Here is an 18,213-nt window from a genome sequence, read left to right as displayed (position 1 = left end):
TTATCCAAAGCGACTTACAAATGGGAACAATAGAAGCAATCAGATCGATAAGAGAACAACAACAGTATACAAGTGCCATTACAAGTCTGAGTTAGTCTTTAAAACAACAAGCTCATACTCTCACACAATTCGAATAACAGATGAAATATGTCTTGCTTGCAGAGAAGAACCTACAGCTCGAGCCTCAACTGGAGGGCAAGAGACAAGAGATGTTGTGTAAAGTATGTACTTTCCCAAATACTGACCAAAATAATTGGGTCCAGAAGTCTGTGATTTAATTGTTCAATTCAACTTCATTATGTTCCATATGTTGCATAATTCAAAATAGTAGCATTTTCACAAATTGTCTCTGACTTTTGGATCCCACATTACAGTCTTGTCAATATGCTAACGGTTATCTGCTGTTTTATTTTCTGTAGTATGAACAGTTAACCCAGATGAAGTCGGTATTTGAAACCAAAATGCAAAGACAACATGAGCTCAGTGAGGTAAAACACACATGCACATGATTGGGACAAGAAGCCTGTTGGACAAGGAAATGGAAAATATAGTATTCTAGTTGTCAACTATGCTATTATTGAACATTTCAAACCTTTTTTACATACCAGTGTTGTGTTTGTGGTTTTTCTGCTTCCGTATTGCATCTTTTGCCTTTTTTTTTTTGACTTTCAGCTTTTGTTAATCCAGGAACATTTTGCCTCTGGTTGTTGAATGGACTTGACAAAATATTATTCATTTATTTACTTATTTAATCAAAAATACAATAAAACAGTACTATTTTTATATATTACTACTTATTTTATATTTTAATGTATTTTAGGATGTAATTTGTTCTTGTAATTGAAAAGTACCATTTTCAGCAGCCATTACTCCAGTCTTCAGAATTTGTGCTTAATAATTATCAGTTATTGCTAAATTATTAATAACTAATTATTAATAAATAAATATATATATATATATATATATATATATATATATATATATATATATATATATATATATATATATATATATATATTTTAGCTGCTTATAGGGTTATGCATTTTTAAGATTCTTTGATTAAAAACATATTTGCTGTCAATTTTTATTTATTGTGTCCTTAATGAATAGTAGTTATATTTTTTTTTCTTATTTTTTTTATGCACAACTGTTTTCAACAATGTTAATCATGAGAAATGTTTCCTGAGCATCAGATGAGCAGATTAGTACAATTTCTTAAAGGATCATGTGACACTAAAGACTGAAGTAATGGCTGCATTTCCTTTTTTTTATTTTTGTACTGTTTGATGTGATTTTCCTCTGCCAGAGCTGCAGTCTGAGTGCGCTGCAGGCCAAGTTAAAGGTGGCAGCCCATCAGGCTGAAGAGGAGTCTGAGGAGACAGCAGAGAACTTTCTGGAAGGAAAGACAGAAATCGATGACTTCTTAACCAGCTTCATGGAAAAGAGAACGGTATTAAAGCAATATTATGTATGAAACAATAAAAATATTTCTAAGCATGTCCAGTAGAACTCTATAGGCAATTCATACAATTTTGAAATTATACATGACTTTATACATCTCCGTGCAAGGAACATTGGATACAGTCTCTTTGCCAGACATCCATTTACAGCAAGCCTTGTTTGAAACTAAAAATCAGTTAACAAAACTGTTTTAACTAAAAGGCTTCTGAATGTCAATTCAGATGACCATTACAAGTGTTATTGTACCTAAGCTAAATCTTCCTGAGAAGTTAAAAACCTTGAATTGGAGACTCTCTTATTTCTTACTTGCGATATCTCTCGAAAGCACAAAATCATAATATAACCAATTATTATGATTAAATGGAATAATGAATTGATTAAATGAATAAAAACAAACAAAATAAAAACACAGATGTATGTGTGTTGTCTTGAAGAAATACACCGGTTCTATTGAGAATTGTTAGATTTGTACATTTCATAAGACTAGTGTGATGCTCTCGAGTCTTATGACTTCCTGTTACAACAGAAAGTTATCACAGTTAACTTGTCAACTCACTGGATCTTCTCATAAGGTCTGATATTAAAGACTTGTGCACTTCCTGAAAATTAACACAGTGATCTAACTTTCTTTTTTTTAGCTGTGCCATTGCAGAAGAGCCAAAGAGGAAAAGCTCCAGCAATGCATGACAGTTCCCTACCATACTTTAGATTAAATGCCCCAAGTAGGTCATTTATATTTTCTTCAAACTCAACAGGCTGATTTACTGATATTAAGAAAGTGTTTTTATCTCTGGTGTTAATAAATAACATAATATTCTTTGTCACAGGTTTGGGATCAATCTACCAGCAGACCGGTGAGCTTAAGACAAGCAGCTCATCATGTGGCCTACAGCCTTGAGTGGGCAAACCTAGATACATATGAAAAAGAGATTTCAGCATCATTTCCTGAAATCAACGTGATTTTTGCACAGAATTTCCAAAAGCGTCACATTCCCCTGGTCGAGTAGGCCAGATGCGAGTACGTCTGGATGTGGCCAGTCTGGCTGTGACTCAAAAGCTGTAATCAGAGGAGAGCAATCTGTTCTTAATCGTGTTCAGAAACGGGATGAGTTCTAAGCTTATTAGTTCGGTTTGAGTTTATGTGACAAATGGGGTTGGGCCTTGTACGCACTTGAAGATAATTTTGAAAAATGTTAATGCTGCCGACAAAAACATACTGTATTTAATAATGTTGATAAAAGCCTTCATTATAATTAGATATTGTATTATATGTTTATTTAATTTGATAGGTTAATAAAACATTTATCTGAAAAAATCAACTTCACCTACTCTATGTTGTGATGCATAAATTAATATGTAGCATTTATCCCTTGTGCTATGCAAAAAATGATTGTTCCAGATGAAAAAATTATATTTTAAAACCTTCTTGTAAATCTTTCATTATGCAATTATCTCAACTTTTTGGATTCAGTCTTTTTGCCAACTTTTTAATTTAGCTAATTAATTTAGCACAGATTCTGCTTCATTGATCTGAGTTTATGCACCTCAGTTTTTGACTGAACATTGCCAAAATGATCTACAAATTATGCTTTTTTGAACTCAAAAACTGAGGCACATAAGCTCAGATCAGTGAGGCCTATGACCAATAAGTTCCAAAAAACACCTATGCTTAACAAGATTTATCCAATATTTGGTTATAATATATCACACAAAATTCATAAGTGTTATTTTTTGAGTGTAGTCCAGGCATTTCTGACCAGGAGTAACACACACACACACACACACACACACACAAAATCAACCTTTTTATGGGAAGTTTTATACCCCATGTGAGAAAAGTCACTAAGTGTTAGTCCAATGTGATAACTAATCCATTTTTGTAGAAAATAAAATAATTTTCTGGTCAAAAATTACTAGAGCACATCTTGAAGGTTAAAAAGGAAAGGGTGCTTTTAATATATGTTAACAAAAAAAGGTGAAATGTGCCATTTTTCATTGTTAAATTGCTAAAGATAAGTATATGTAAGACATTCGTAGGTGTCTTCATGAAGTGTGTGAACACTTTGTAAATGCTCCTTTCAAAGCACTGCAGAGCTGTGTTTGATTTATTTGATCAACTGTTAAAGATAAGAGGGAAGTGTTTAGAAAACCTGTTTGGAAACAGTTTATTGCCGTTTCATTTAAAGCAGTTCCACATTAAAAAAAATTATGTTGATCAAAAATTGTAAACAACAACAACAAAAAAGAACAGTTCCAGATATCCTGTTATTTTGTTTGCTATTTGGCAAACATTTTATTGAGAGCATTTGCCTTAGAAATGTAGATATTCATATGTTCTAGACAAATTCTAGAACATAATTTACTGTTGCAGCTGAAAGGTAATGACAGTGATGTGATTTGTGAGGGATTGATTGTCTTTATGTCTGAGTATGCCTACAGTTAGAAATGTAAAGTAAATGTAGTGTGGGTGCCATATAGCTCTTGATTCCATATAGTTCTTGTTTTCACATGTACAGCAAATTCTCATAATTTCGCACACAGGTGGGAATCTGATGGTTTTCAAAGGCAAAGGCCAATTTCCATGAAGATCTGAGCTAGAATTGGAATGGAATACTATACTAGCATACTCTACTTTGCCTATTGTTTTTACAAATAACATTACATTAGAATTAGCATAATGCCGTCCAATATTGACAAATAATATGGTTGCATTGTATTTCCAAACCCAATTATATATATATATATATATATATATATATATATATATATATATATATATACACACACACACACACACACACACACACAGGTGCTGGTCATATAATTAGAATATCATCAAAAAGTTTATTTCACAAATTCCATTCAAAAAGTGAAACTTGTATATTATATTAATTCATTACACACAGACTGATATATTTCAAATGTTTATTTCTTTTAATTTTGCTGATTATATTCGATAATTAAGGAAAATCCCAAATTCAGTATCTCAGAAAAATAGAATATAACTTAAGAACAATACAAAGTAAAGATTTTTAGAAATCTTGGCCAAATGAAAAGTATGAACATGAAAAGTATGAGCATGTACAGCACTCAATACTCAGTTGAGGCTCCTTTTGCCTGAATTACTGCAGCAATGCGGCGTGGCATGGAGTCGATCAATCTGTGGCACTGCTCAGGTGTTATGAGAGACCAGGTTACTCTGATAGTGGCCTTCAGCTCTTCTGCATTGTTGGGTCTGGCGTATCGCATCTTCTTCTTCCCAATACCCCATAGATTTTCTATGGGGTTAAGGTCATGCAAGTTTTTTGGCCAATTAAGAACAAGGGTACCATGGTCCTTAAGCCAGGTACTGGTAGCTTTGGCACTGTGTGCACAAGCAAAGTCCTTTTGGAAAATGAAATCTGCATCTCCATAAAGTTGGTCAGCAGCACGAAGCATGAAGTGCTCTAAAACTTCCTGGTATATGTCTGTGTTGACCTTGGACCTCAGAAAACACAGTGGACCGACACCAGCAGATGACATGGCACCGCAAACCATCACTGACTGTGGAAACTTTACACTTCACCTCAAGAAACATGGATTGTGTGCCTCTCCTCTCTTCTTCCAGACTCTGGGACCCTGATATCCAAAGGAAATGCTAAATTTACTTCCATCAGAGAACATAACTGTGGACACTCAGCAGCAGTCCAGTCCTTTTTGAAGCAAGATGTTTCTGACGCTGTCCGTTGTTCAAGAGTGTCTTGACAGAAGGAATGCGAAGCTGAAACCCATGTCTTGCATACGTCTGTGCGTAGTGGTTCTTGAAGCATTGACTCCAGCTGCCGTCCACTCTTTGTGAATCTCCCCCACATTTTTGAATGGGTTTTGTTTCACAATCCTCTCCAGAATGCAGTTATCCCTATTGCTTGTACACTTTTTTTCTACCACATCTTTTCCTTCCCTTCGCCTCTATATTAATGTGCTTGGACACAGAGCTCTGTGAACAGCAAGCCTCTTTTGCAATGACCTTCTGTGTCTTGTCCTCCTTGTGCAAGGTGTCAATGGTCATCTTTTGGATAACTGTCAAGTCAGCAGTCCTCCCCATGATTGTGGAGCCTACAGAACTAGACTGAGAGACCATTTAAAGGCTTTGCAGGTGTTTTGAGTTAATTAGCTGATTAGAGTGTGGTAACAGGTGTCTTCAAAATTGAAAGTTTTCTGAGAAAGTTTTCAAAATTTTCTGAGAAACTGAATTTGTGATTTTCCTTAGTTGCCAGTTATAATCATCAAAATTAAAAGAAATAAACATTTGAAATATATCAATCTGTGTTTAATGAAAGAATATAATATACAAGTCTCACTTTTTGAATGGAATTAATTAAATCAACTTTTTGATGATATTTGTATATATATATATATATATATATATATATATATATATATATATATAATAAATAAAAATTGCTTTGCAGGACATAGTATTTTTAAATGTTGTATTAATTTTGTATAGAAGCTTCCATCCTGTAAGAAATTTCCATTGTGGGATAAAATAATAAAAAAGGTAATTGCAACTTCATCTCACAATTCACATCATATCTGATTCAGAATGGCAAGTAAAAAAAAAAGTTGTGAGAAGAAATTGTGGCAGAAAAAAAACTGATCTCAGTTTTCAAGAGAGTAAGTAAACTCAGAATTCTGAAAAATCATGTAGTTTCTTAAAATTTTCAGAATTGCGAGAAAAAAAAAGTCAGAATTTTGGCATTAATTTTTTAAATTTTTAATTTTTTTATTTTGTGTCTGAATTGTGATGAGAAGTTACAGTTACCTTTTTTTTTATTGTTTTTATCCCATGGCTGAAACAAGCTTCCATACTACTGAGTATCTGATGTATGTTCTGTGTATTAGTGTGAGAAGTATGATAATATGCTGTTCCGAACATACAGACACTGGAAAATGTCAAGACTAAAATGACCAAGGGCTTGAAGGATCAGACACTGAAATATAGAGTCAAACCAAAGCTTAAAATACTATAGAAGAAATAAGATTTTACTCTTATGGAATAAGATCTTATTGCCAGACCATCTTGGATATGTGTACTTGTTAACATACTTAAATATAAATTCACACATATATAAAAAAAAATTCAAATGACATTTAAAAAATAAAAAAACAGCAGTTCCTAGTTTGGTACCCATTACTGTGCTTTTATCCCTCATTGCCACCAGTTCTGTTTTAGTTCAGGTGTTTGATTTGACCGCCTCATCTGAGTCGTGGTCCTTAGTGTCGTCTCCAGCACTAGAGGAGTGGCTGCTGAGGTCAGCCACACCTGACTCAAAATCACTGCAGGTTGAGAGGTCATCAGGGTCACCGTTCTTGGGTGGGGCTGCTAACTCTAGTGGCAGTGTGAAGGAAGGACTGTGTTTCTCACTTCTTGTGGCGGTGAAGTAGTCTAGTGGGCTGCTGAGTTTGCTCTCGATTGGAATTGGACGACGGACACGTTCAGACAGCTTGTTGGTCTTCTTCCTCCCCCCTGAAGTTTTCTTCTCCTTCAGTTGGGCAAGTCTCTGTAGAGGTAAGTTTGAAGAGGACAAGGTTGGTGAGTTTTACATTAGTGTAGCAAATAGAAGGAACACATTTGATTCTCATGGCCTAATGTTTGAAATTAGGGTGACCACACATCCTGTTTTTTCTGAACATGTCCCTAAGTGCCTGGGTTTTTGGCTTTACATGTACAATCCCTGCAGGCTATTAGTCAAACTACTTTTCAGCCATTACCTTTAGCAAGTATGAAAGCAATAGAAAATCAAAGAAGACATGTGGTCACCCTATAAAAAAGGAATATTAGTATTCTGCATAGTGTACTTGTAGTGTGTGGGAATGGATTATGCATCCATCCCCTACTTCTACTTCTGCATTTTAAAATGCTTGATGATACATATGTGATATTTATGCATGCGTGTGTATGCCTTGTCCAGCGTCCGTCTCCCGTGGTACCTCCTGGTGGGCGCTAAGCTCCTCCTCCAATTGTTGTGACTCCTCCCTCACCGCGTTCAGGCAATCGGCTGGAGACTGGTGTGAAGCCACACTTTTGTCGGCATGGCCGTACATCCCCTTCCAAAACCTAAACCATAATTTCCAGTTGGTAAATCCATCAATTGCACAATTTTAAAAAAACAATCAAATTTTATTCATTTTACTAAAACATTATGTATTTAGGATGGCTGTAAAATGGTTAATAATGCAGGAATGACTGGGGATGGGGGAGAGCTTTGTCTTGGTCACAACGTCATTTTCAAATGTTTATGCCACGGTGCACAATGTGCAGTTTTACTGATTTTCAGTCTTCAAATGTGATTAGGATTTTCTAAATGAGTTAACAGAGAAAAATGGTAGGTAAAAATGGTTGTTGTATTCTGTTTATCTCATAGACAGTAAAAGAAATGGACACAGCGACCCCATTGGAACTCAATTGAGACAAGTGAAGCCCATTTTTAGCTATTTTTAGCACTTCCATTTCTGACGCGCAGACTCAAACTAAGCTTGACGACGTCAGCAACCTGTCTGACAGATGTAAATCTTCTAGTAGCTGTGCGTGCAAACTGCCATCATTAATCTTGCAGAGACAGCGAGCTTGAGCGGGGAGTTCTTTGGCGTGAGTGAGCAGGAGTAAGTATTCTGATTAATTATTTTGTATAGTATTTTAAAATGTAACACCAGTATGCCATATTAAGTTAATTGCCTTTGAGCTTTTCCTCCTGTCTGTATGGTAATTTCTCTACTGTGCGACAGAGAGTCGAGTGGTTATGACGCAATCGTTAGCCTATTTTTACAAAAACTGTTTCTACGGAGCCATAATGAAACATAGAAGCTAATGGAGCACTTTATACATTGTTGTGTATCTTTAGAAATAAATAATGGACAAATGAAGTCTTTAAATGCCTCAGATGTAAAGTTATTCGCTGTCAAAGTGATGCCAAAATGAATGGGAGGTCAATGGGATGCTAACACAAGTGAAGTTCTGCTACAAGATGGTGGCACCCAGCCGACTTCAACTTCCGGTCGACTTCCTTGCCGCCTGGTTTATCTAAACTGCTAGACTTTTCTCCCATGTTGGTGTGTTGTTTAAGTATTATTTACTATTATAATGTTATGACTATTAGTACTATTATTCTATTATAAGTCACACTTTAGTTTGAGGACCAATTCTTAGTATTAACTAACTATTAAATATGGCTTGCCTCAATTAAGCTAATTTTCTGCTTATAACGTGCCTAGCATTTTCGACTCGTACATTACATGTCATGCCCTGATGTCACGTGTCGTTACGAGATCTTTACGTGTTGTGTGTGAAAGCATGCACATATCCCGGGTAATCACTGGCAGTGTGAAAGTGCAAAATCTAGCGACCCGGGAACAATTCCCGGAACACTTTACCCGTGTATTTGCCGGAATGGCAGTGTGAAAGGGGCTTTAGTAAGGATGTTTATGTATGGGGTGGGAATAAGGGATCTAAAATATGGTCATGCAGAATAAGGTATTAATATGTACTAATTAACAGCCAATATTGTATATTGTTTCTTATGATCTGTTAAAGGGGGGGTGAAATGCTATTTCATGCATACTGAGTTTTTTACACTGTTAAAGAGTTGGATTCCCATGCTAAACATGGACAAAGTTTCAAAAATTAAGTTGTACGTTTGAAGGAGTATTTCTGTTCCAAAAATACTCCTTCCGGTTTGTCACAAGTTTCGGAAAGTTTTTTTCGAGTATGGCTCTGTGTGACGTTAGATGGAGCGGAATTTCCTTATATGGGTCCTAAGGGCACTTCTGCCGGAAGAGCGCGCGCTCCTGTATAGCAGAGCACTGAGAGCACAACAGACTTCACTGATCAGAGCGAGAGCGTCGCGAAATGTCACAAAAGAAGTGTATTTTTGGTTGCCAGGGCAAGACAACCCTGCACAGATTACCAAAAAAAACCAGTGGATGGAGTTTATTTTTACAGAGCATCAACGGAGTTGTGCAAGTGTTTTTGTTTGTTCCCTGCATTTCGAAGATGCTTGTTTTACAAACAAGGCCCAGTTTGACGACGGATTTGCACATTGTTTATTTCTTAAGGATGATGCAATCGCAACGAAAAAGGGTCACGATCGTGTGTTGGAACCGCAGGCGGTGAGTAAAACTGCTTCAATTATCTCTGCCTCCTTGTTAGTGCGTCCCCTAACATGCCGAGACCCGGGTTCAAGCCCCGCTCAGAGCCAGTCGTTGCTGCTGCTCTCGTTCAGTTTCAGCCTCGGGATATGATTCTGGATCATAAATAAACGGCTGAATCTGACTGTTAGCCATGGTTTGTTTTGGATGTTTTTTTCCTCACGGTAATGTCACAGCTTCCAAACGCTTTCAACGCAAAAGCTTACTCGCGCTCGTGATTCTTTAGCTCCGCCCACACGTCACGCCTCCAGCCGGTCGTGTTTTTCCGGGAAAAATCGGTACAGACTATCTTTCTCTTATGAATATAATAAAACTAAAGACTTTTTGGAGTTATGAAGGATGCAGTTCTACTCTATAGGTACTCAAGATTAACAGGATATTGAGTGAAAACGAGAATTTCACCCCCCCTTTAAGCATGCTTTCAGTTCAGATTTTAGCCTAAATTAAGTAATTAAAAGTTAGAAAACACCTTAGTGGTTAAGTCAAACGGCAGCTCTTATAAAGTAACAGTCTTTCACAAGTCCACTAAAGTGCCTTGGTGGAAAGTACTAAATTAACAAGTGTGTTTATTCCCATTTAAAGAAATCAACACCTCTTTCTGTTTCTACATTAGCTGAAAAAAAAATTAAAGTGACACTGCAGGCTATTTTGTGTCCAATATACTTTCACTTCACTTTCTCATTCTTACAGTATGGACCTTTGTCATCTCTGAGCCAATTCAGCAAAGGGTCACAAGAGGAAGTCTAATGATTGTATAGAGGCCATTCTGATCGGTTGACTTACTTGAAGCAGTAGGCAGTGGTGAGAGGTTTCAGAACCCCCTGTGTCTGGCTGTGGTCTGTCCTGTACAGAGGGTTAGTGTATTCAGCCCTGTTCTCCCATAGGTGCGGCCACAGAGAGTGTGTTCGCTCCTGTAACCTGCACAGTTCACAAAGAGGGAGGCTGGGTAAGTATACTAGCGCATATAGGTAATGAAACCTAGATAGTCCAAGTTATAATGAGAAGGTTCATCACCTTTTGTTTGGAACAATATTCTGTATCAAGGGCTTACCACAACCATAAAAAAAACTAAACATTGGTTTTGTCATTAGCAAAATGTTTTGGATATTGCTTGAGATAAGAACCCCTTTTTTGAAGTAGGTATACTTTTGGCATGTTTATCTGGTCTACTTTGGAGGTTAGTTTTTCAGGATTCATATTAACCCGGTACCCTTAAAACATGATTTGGCTTCCTGGCTGGATCGAGCCAGTAAACAGACTGTGGTCCATCTATACCACTACATCTATAACCATCTCAGTTTAAAAAGTAGTTGATTTCTAGCCGTTTGCCTACATACATACACTGACATGTAGCTGCAGGTGCTGATGCAGCTTGTGCAAGTAGAAGCTTTCTCTCAGCAATCCATTTTCAGAAAAATGGCCAAATGTGTTTTTTTTACCTCAAATCTCTCCTCTCTTTCTGGCAATTGCCGATGAAGTTCCCGTACTGGCAGGAGTATATATGTGTGTGTAGCTGTATGAGGAATCGCTCATTAAACTCAAACGCACAGGGGAACTGCTGCATCAGCTGCCACACACATTCCAGAAACTGGTCCATGACCGGAGAAACCTCCTTGGGGTCACCGTCAAGGTGAGCGTACCTGTAGAACATGTTATTAATAAATGAAGATGTAAATAATAATGATATAGTTAAACATCCAAAATATCTGTCATCGTTTAACATTATTTAATTCCAAATCTCTCCGATTTTATTTCCACTTTTGGACATTCCAGCTTTGTGTGACTGTGTCACATTACAAAACAAGCGAGAACAGTGGTTTGTTGTCACTGACATCACACCAAGACATGCCAAGTTTGAATATGCACATAGGCAAATCACTTTCGATCAGTGAAAAACAGTTTAAACATGACACAGAATTAACGTATGGCTTTAGAACACCTGCTATATGGAAAAAAGCAGCTTGAACATTCTTGAAAATTTCTCCTTTTATGTTCCATGTAAGAAAATTTTCATATTTGTTCACAAATTTTCATTCTTGGAGCATAGAGGCTCACCTAAAGCTTAGCGATGCAGAATAACATTGTGCACTGCATGACTGATGGTTTAGTCACAGTATTTGCTATGGACTTTTGAGGCTTTTCTGGTCTCGCATGTTATCCATACACAACCTACACTGTAGAGGATATTCACAGAAAGCTTCAATTCAAGAACTAAAATGAACTGCAAGTTGGTCGTGGTGTCGATCATCTGAGGCCAGAAACATGAAAAATTGAAAGGAAAAACACAAACCTATGAGAAAACTTGTGTCCAAATGACACCCAGTCCTTCTCGATCAGAACCTACAAGCAATGAGACTTGTGTTCAAACACTGGCAAAAACAAAAAAAAGTTACACATTAAGTCTTAGATGATGTTGGACTATAGCAAAATGGATCGGTCATAATAAAGGTTATGGTTACCATCAGTCCTTTGATAGTTCTGTAGTATGGATCTAGTAGTACACTAGCCAGCGAACAGGCCTGAGCGGTTCTGTCCCAGCCGTCTGAACAGTGCACCAGAACACTCACCCCATCCTCTGCCACGGCCTGGAGACACAGACAGGAATACAAGAATACATGTGGGATTATATCAATCATACTTAGGATTTCTACTATTTTTTTGGACATGCTTCCAACATGATAATGCCATGTTTTTAGACATGTCTTAGCAATGAATTTCCATGATTTTTCCACGTCTTTTCTAATAACTTCTGTTAACAGAGATTGCCTTTTTAAAAATCATCTTAAAACTTTCTGAAAAGTCTTGCCTTTGCAATAAAGACTCCAGCATCTAGTACAGCTTTGATGTGTTTCAGCCACCCAGAGTTCTCCAGACCCCACAGGAAATCACTCATTGAGGGAGCCGGGAGTTCGCCAACTGCAAGACAGAAAAGCTTTCAGTTTCCATGTGGACAGCAAGTGAACACCAGACAAGTATCTGCTGGTATAAAAGTAGTACGTAATTACCATCTACAAGCTTCTGTTGGCTGCTCCTCATGACATGGATGTTTTCTATGCCAACGAACTGCAGTTTTATGTTAGTGTAATGGTCTTCATTCTCGTAGCCTTTCCCTGTAGCACGATTAGCCATTGCATTTAGCTGGAAATAGTTACAAACAGTGTAAAAAACTGGTATTTATGATTAGTTACAAGATATCAACATTATATTACAGAATAGTTCATTATAATAATTGGAATGTCTTGAAGTTATATGGACCAAGCCAAAGCCAACAAAATAAATAGGCTACTTCCATTTAAAAGTTGGTGGTCATTATGAATTTGTTTTTGTTTTTTTGGGGGGTGGGGGGGGGGGTGTTTGTTGTAAAAAAAACTTACTCAGCAAGTACTAATTAAAATATTATGAAGCATATTAAAATGAGTTTTGAAGGATCATGTGATCATTTCAGCGTTGCCATCAAAGGAATACATTTCTTAATACATTAAAATAGAAATTTTAGTTTTTTAATTTTCCTCTCCACAATATTAGTTTCCACAGTTGAAAAGCAGCTTTGGTGAGCATCAGATATTTCTTTCTAAAGAAAACATATTAATAAATAATGTTGACCCCTTTTGCATGGTAGTATATCAGACAACTTTCAAATTACTGTATCTAAAACCAATTGTCCAGCCTTTCCATCCACTTATTTGTTTTGTGATCTCTCACCTTTGGCCTTGTGTCCACCACATACATTAACTCGCTGACAGGGTTTGACTTCATAATGGCGTGTAGCATCTGCTCATCATCTGCGGAACGCGCGCTGAAACCAGAAAGAGGCTGACTGCTCCGACAGATCGACGCCTTGAGAACCAGTGGTGTGTCAATTCAAAGAGAGAAAAGTGGGGAAGTGAAAACAATGAAAAGTTCTGGTTTAACATAGCAAGCTTAACATGCGTGGGAACCGGAAGTTGCTGCCCGCTTTTATTCAGTATAGTGATGTACTTCCAATTGAAATGGAATGAATAGAGGCCGGGGTTTTATTTTAGCGCTCCACCTCATCATTCATAGGAAACTAACGGTTAGATTGAAGATACCCTGCCCAAGCAGTCAAACAGACGTCATCGGAGAAGGAATGCCATTCCAGAGCGAAAGCGAAGGTTCAGATTTTGTTTAAAGATTACCAAAACAAACTTATTTTTCTTTCAGTGGATAAACTTGCACAGATTAATTGTTCACCTAAAGACTAGCAATATGTGCTAATAAAGTAAATAGAGGACTGTAATATAAAAAGTAAAAGCCTGCAGTGGGTTGATGCTGATCTCAGATGAGTGTCATTATTTGTTGCACTTACACTGGTGTCTCTGTGGAAGTAGGAGAGAACAGGAAGACGTCCTCGACTCCGGAACTTGGCACTGCCCACAATGACAGCAGGAAAGGCTGACTTTGGCACGAACAGCTCTGACGGGTAAGTTTCACACAACTGCCAATCAAAATATTCTGATCAGAACTATTGTTTTAGATTCTTATGGTCAAAAGTGGCCCTGTTTATTTAGTAACACACATTCTTGTGCTTTTTAAGAAAGGCTCATCGAAAATTCATTAAAATATAATAACTTGCTCTGCTTCTGAAACAACTTTTCTTTTATGCTGACTTTACAAATCCGAATAACGCATGTACCTTTAAATAAAGACCTGCTATCAGCTCTGAAATTGCCAAGCAATAATAATAGTATTTTGTAGAAGCCACATTTCAATGTGAAACCATTAAATAGCCAAACTTCCATTGAAGAAATGTGTCACAGTTACTATAGAAACTTATAGTTACTATGGAAGTCGCATAGGTTCGGAACTACATGAGGTTAAAACTACACGTTTTGGGGGGAAGAAAATACACATATCATGTTTAATATTGTTTTTCACTGTAATTTTAGACATAAACTCAAAAACCGATTTCTGAGATTTTTTGTGGGTAAGGAAAACATGGTTATTGACCCGGAGCATGAACAGGCATTTGGGATAAACTTACTCTGTACTCATGGTTGGCTGCTGTGACATGCCAGAGGTTGCTGGGTATTCCCATTCGACTGAATTCTGCCTTCAGGTCGATGAAGCCCCAGGCCTTTTCCCTTAACTCTTTATCCAGGTTGGGGTTAAAAGAGAAACAAAACAGCTCTCCATAGCATTCTGCAGTATAAAGAGAAACATTAGTAAAAATTAATGAGTGTACCGCTCACATGGACAAAACTCACAAAGCTGCAGCAAATGTGCTCTGACGTTGTCTGGTGTATTATTATAATGAACTATGATGCCACAGCTAAGACCTTGCATTGTCTAAGCAATGTGCAAAGCCAAAATGGTCACTATTCAGAGAAGAAAATGCTAAATGCCAACGCACACACATTTTCTTTTTAACCATACATTTAACAGGATATGATTATTCAACTAACATACTTTGACCATGAAAAAAAAAACACCCTAAATTGCATTTCAATGCTAAATTAAAGTAAGATGAATGAAAGCAAGCATATATTCCACATAGCCTATTCATTTGGCTTTTTAAGAACACTCTGAAAGCAACATGTTTATGGCATTTACCACTCTTTTTTGATTTTTCCAGAGTATAATATACATTTACATCACCTGGGCGTGAAAGTCGAGTGAGGGAGGCCAGCACATCTAAACAGTCCTTCTCTTGTGGAATCAGCAGTCGATAAACATGGAAGTTCTTACAGCGGATCAAGAGAGGACTTCCTGATGGGTTTGTCGGGAGTCTCTCCACATTATACACCAAACTGTGCAGAACCTAGAAGAGCAAGAGAGATCCTTAGTGGCTGCAGAACTCTTCGTGTTTAGAAACAAAGTTTAGAATTTTACGATGAATTAATGGCTCAAATAAACAATTAATAACAAACTAATATATATAAATCAACTGCTTGATTGCTTGTAAGTCACTAAATGTGAACTATATTATCGCCCACCTCTGATATGCTACATGTGACTATAAAGCATAAAGATATTAATTTAATTTATTATAAACATTGCCATCATGATTTTTTTAAAACTGCTTTAAAAGAATTTGTATGTGAATAGTGAATAGATCTCTAGACAGATAAATTGAATTAGTTTATATTCAGCAAAAAAAATAAATAAATAAAAAATAAGATAAAAAGCAGATAAAAAGCAGAATAAGGCAACAACAAATGCAGTTGATTGTAGTAATTATCCAGATAACAGTGACTCGTGACACTGTGGTTTTAACAGTCGGGGTCATTTTCAAGAGGAAGCTTGATTGTCTGCATGAAAGGGTTTCAATTCCTACCCAAGTCTCTTTGCGGGCCTCCGAGTTCTCTACAAATATAGTATGAGTCGAGGAGAGGTATAATGTGCCCGCCGTAGATTTTCTGGGGGTCAGTCTATCAATCATATGCACATTTTCCACCTGGAAGAAAACAATATAGTATTTTTTCTAAAAACCGACCTTGTGATGTACATAATATGTTGTCAATTGTAAAACAATAGCTTACCAATATATATATATATATATATATATATATATATATATATATATATATGTACTCTGAAGGTCATGTTAATTATTGTGCAATCATATAACAAATTAGCTTGCCATTATTCTGAAAAATGCATGTAGTAAATATAAAATGAGGGCTAGCTAGAGACAGATCACATTGTCCTAACCTCAATTAATGTTCTCTTGAATACACTGATATAGTCAGATCTTGTTACAGTGCTCTAGATGAAGGAAGATGGGGGATGCATTGTGGCCTATGATTTGGGCTTATTCTGTCAAACCATTTATTTTACATAAAATTAATTTATTAAATATTAAGCATATGACATTCAAAACGAAAGAGATCTAGAGAATGAACGCTGTATTGCGAGCGTTTTTTTTTTTTTTAAATAGCCGAATATAAAGGACATCAGCAGTACCTTCGGTGTTCTGATGTGCTCCATCCTAGAGACGATTGTCCAGAAGATGCGCAGAAAATGAATCCGGACCGACCGGGGTATCAGGTCTTTTTTAGGTCAAAAAAACAGAGCAAGTCGTCGCATGTTGGTTAAAAGACCATCATTAGATAACGAAAAGGCTCGTAGTTGCTGTATTTCAAGCCATAGTTGTGGTCTAACCGTGCGCTCAGACTGGTACACTGTGGACAACACAGAGCGCACACGCACATTACGGACCACACTATGGCGAACTATCGGTTTATGAATATTAACTAAATTTTGTGACGTTAATCCAGTAGTTCTCACTGATTGGTTGAAAGGCCGACAAAGATAGGCGGGCTCTAGTCAGAGGGAGAATTAACTCTTCTCACTTTGAGGATGGTTTGGTTGATTAATTTTCATGAAGGTACGTGACTGGCCGCTTTAGGAAGATAACCACGCAACGTCACAAATGACTGTAATATTTATGACACAATCCCTCGCCATAGTAGGATTCGTATTTTGCGTTACCTTGGATTATTTTACAACAGCGCATGCGCAAACATCTAGTCTAAATCCATATATTGAAATGGCTATCGTCCTTGAGCAGACAAGGTGATAGATGATAGTTGTATTTTAAGTGACACGGTAATGAATTAAGAGACCATTTCAGGTGTTTATATATATATATATATCTGGAAACAGGTATAATCTGGAAACAGGTTATCACATATATATATCACATATATATAACCTGTTTCCAGATTTTCTATGATTTCCGATAATTTTATTAACATTTGCGGTCACACGATTTAAAGAATCAATCACAGGGTTACAGTTTTGTATTTTATCATTTGACTTTGCTGTTGCATTTGTAGCCTACATATTGCGATATGCATGTTTCACTATTTAACTCTTATGTAAATTCTCAAAGTTTCTTTAACTTAAAAATTATTATTTTTTCATAGAAAAATCTCAATTTACGTGATTACGATATAGAGTATTGTTTTGTAGTTACAACATTTGTCCAGAAGGTGGTGATAAGTTACCATTATGATGTATTCTGTTTGAAACCGTGAGAGGCGATTTCAGACAGACCCATTTGTTGTTAACACAGGTGTATACTGAATGTGGTAACGTTTTACCTTTTACAAAATGTTATTAAAAGTTATTAAGTTTCACCGTTTTTAACTGAAATTAACTCCTTGCCAGGCGAATTTCTTCAACCCAGTACCCAGTTTATTATTATGGGGCAGCAAAACTGGTAATAAAACAGCTTATGACTGTTGTTGTTGTTGTTGTTTGTTTGTTTTTCTTAATGAAGATGCAATATTTATTTATTTATTACAGAGGTTTTACGTTCCTGTAAAACGAAGAGACTGCAAGATTGCTTCAGCTGTGGGCGGGACTAACATGCATGCTCTGATATGATAAGATGACGATATTAATTCTAATGTGTGTGTGTGTGTGTGTGTGTTTGTGTGTGTGTGTGTGTATGTATGTATGTATGTGTATATATATATATATATATATATATATATATATATATATATATATATATATATATATATATATATATATATATATACACTGTTAAAAATCGCTGTAAAAAAACGGCCAAATTTCAACAGTAACATACTGTTT

At 36.5% G+C, this 18,213-nt stretch overlaps 2 protein-coding genes across 3 annotated transcripts; one reads left to right on the top strand and one right to left on the bottom strand.

Annotated features, from left to right (window-relative positions):
- The first annotated feature begins 77 nt into the window (after positions 1-77).
- Positions 78-2,787, top strand: LOC113106210 (vacuolar protein sorting-associated protein 37A-like). The gene is made up of 5 exons (XM_026267892.1): positions 78-221; positions 420-488; positions 1,307-1,450; positions 2,100-2,183; positions 2,289-2,787. Exons 1-4 carry the CDS (start codon positions 141-143, stop codon positions 2,172-2,174), a joined length of 369 nt encoding a protein of 122 aa, XP_026123677.1. The 5' UTR covers positions 78-140; the 3' UTR covers positions 2,175-2,183; positions 2,289-2,787.
- Positions 2,788-5,908: 3,121 nt separating this feature from the next.
- LOC113106169 (myotubularin-related protein 7-like) lies at positions 5,909-16,884 on the bottom strand. Of its 2 annotated transcripts, none has more exons than XM_026267838.1 (14): positions 16,573-16,884; positions 15,944-16,063; positions 15,265-15,427; positions 14,651-14,808; positions 13,976-14,104; positions 13,351-13,485; positions 12,654-12,786; positions 12,455-12,564; positions 12,108-12,233; positions 11,939-11,988; positions 11,088-11,288; positions 10,432-10,566; positions 7,435-7,561; positions 5,909-7,004 (listed from the first exon to the last, which is right to left on the bottom strand). In XM_026267838.1, exons 1-14 carry the CDS (start codon positions 16,594-16,596, stop codon positions 6,678-6,680), a joined length of 1,938 nt encoding a protein of 645 aa, XP_026123623.1. In that variant the 5' UTR covers positions 16,597-16,884; the 3' UTR covers positions 5,909-6,677. The 2 variants fall into 2 exon arrangements, with proteins under 2 accessions (XP_026123623.1, XP_026123632.1); XM_026267847.1 differs by having other exon boundaries at positions 6,842-7,004; positions 7,407-7,561; positions 16,573-16,882.
- Positions 16,885-18,213: the final 1,329 nt, after the last annotated feature.

The sequence above is a fragment of the Carassius auratus genome, chromosome 1, assembly GCF_003368295.1.
Source record: "Carassius auratus strain Wakin chromosome 1, ASM336829v1, whole genome shotgun sequence".
Classification (NCBI taxonomy): Eukaryota; Metazoa; Chordata; class Actinopteri; order Cypriniformes; family Cyprinidae; genus Carassius; species Carassius auratus.
Note: the sequence above shows the minus strand (reverse complement) of the source record. Positions and strands in the feature narration are given on the sequence as shown.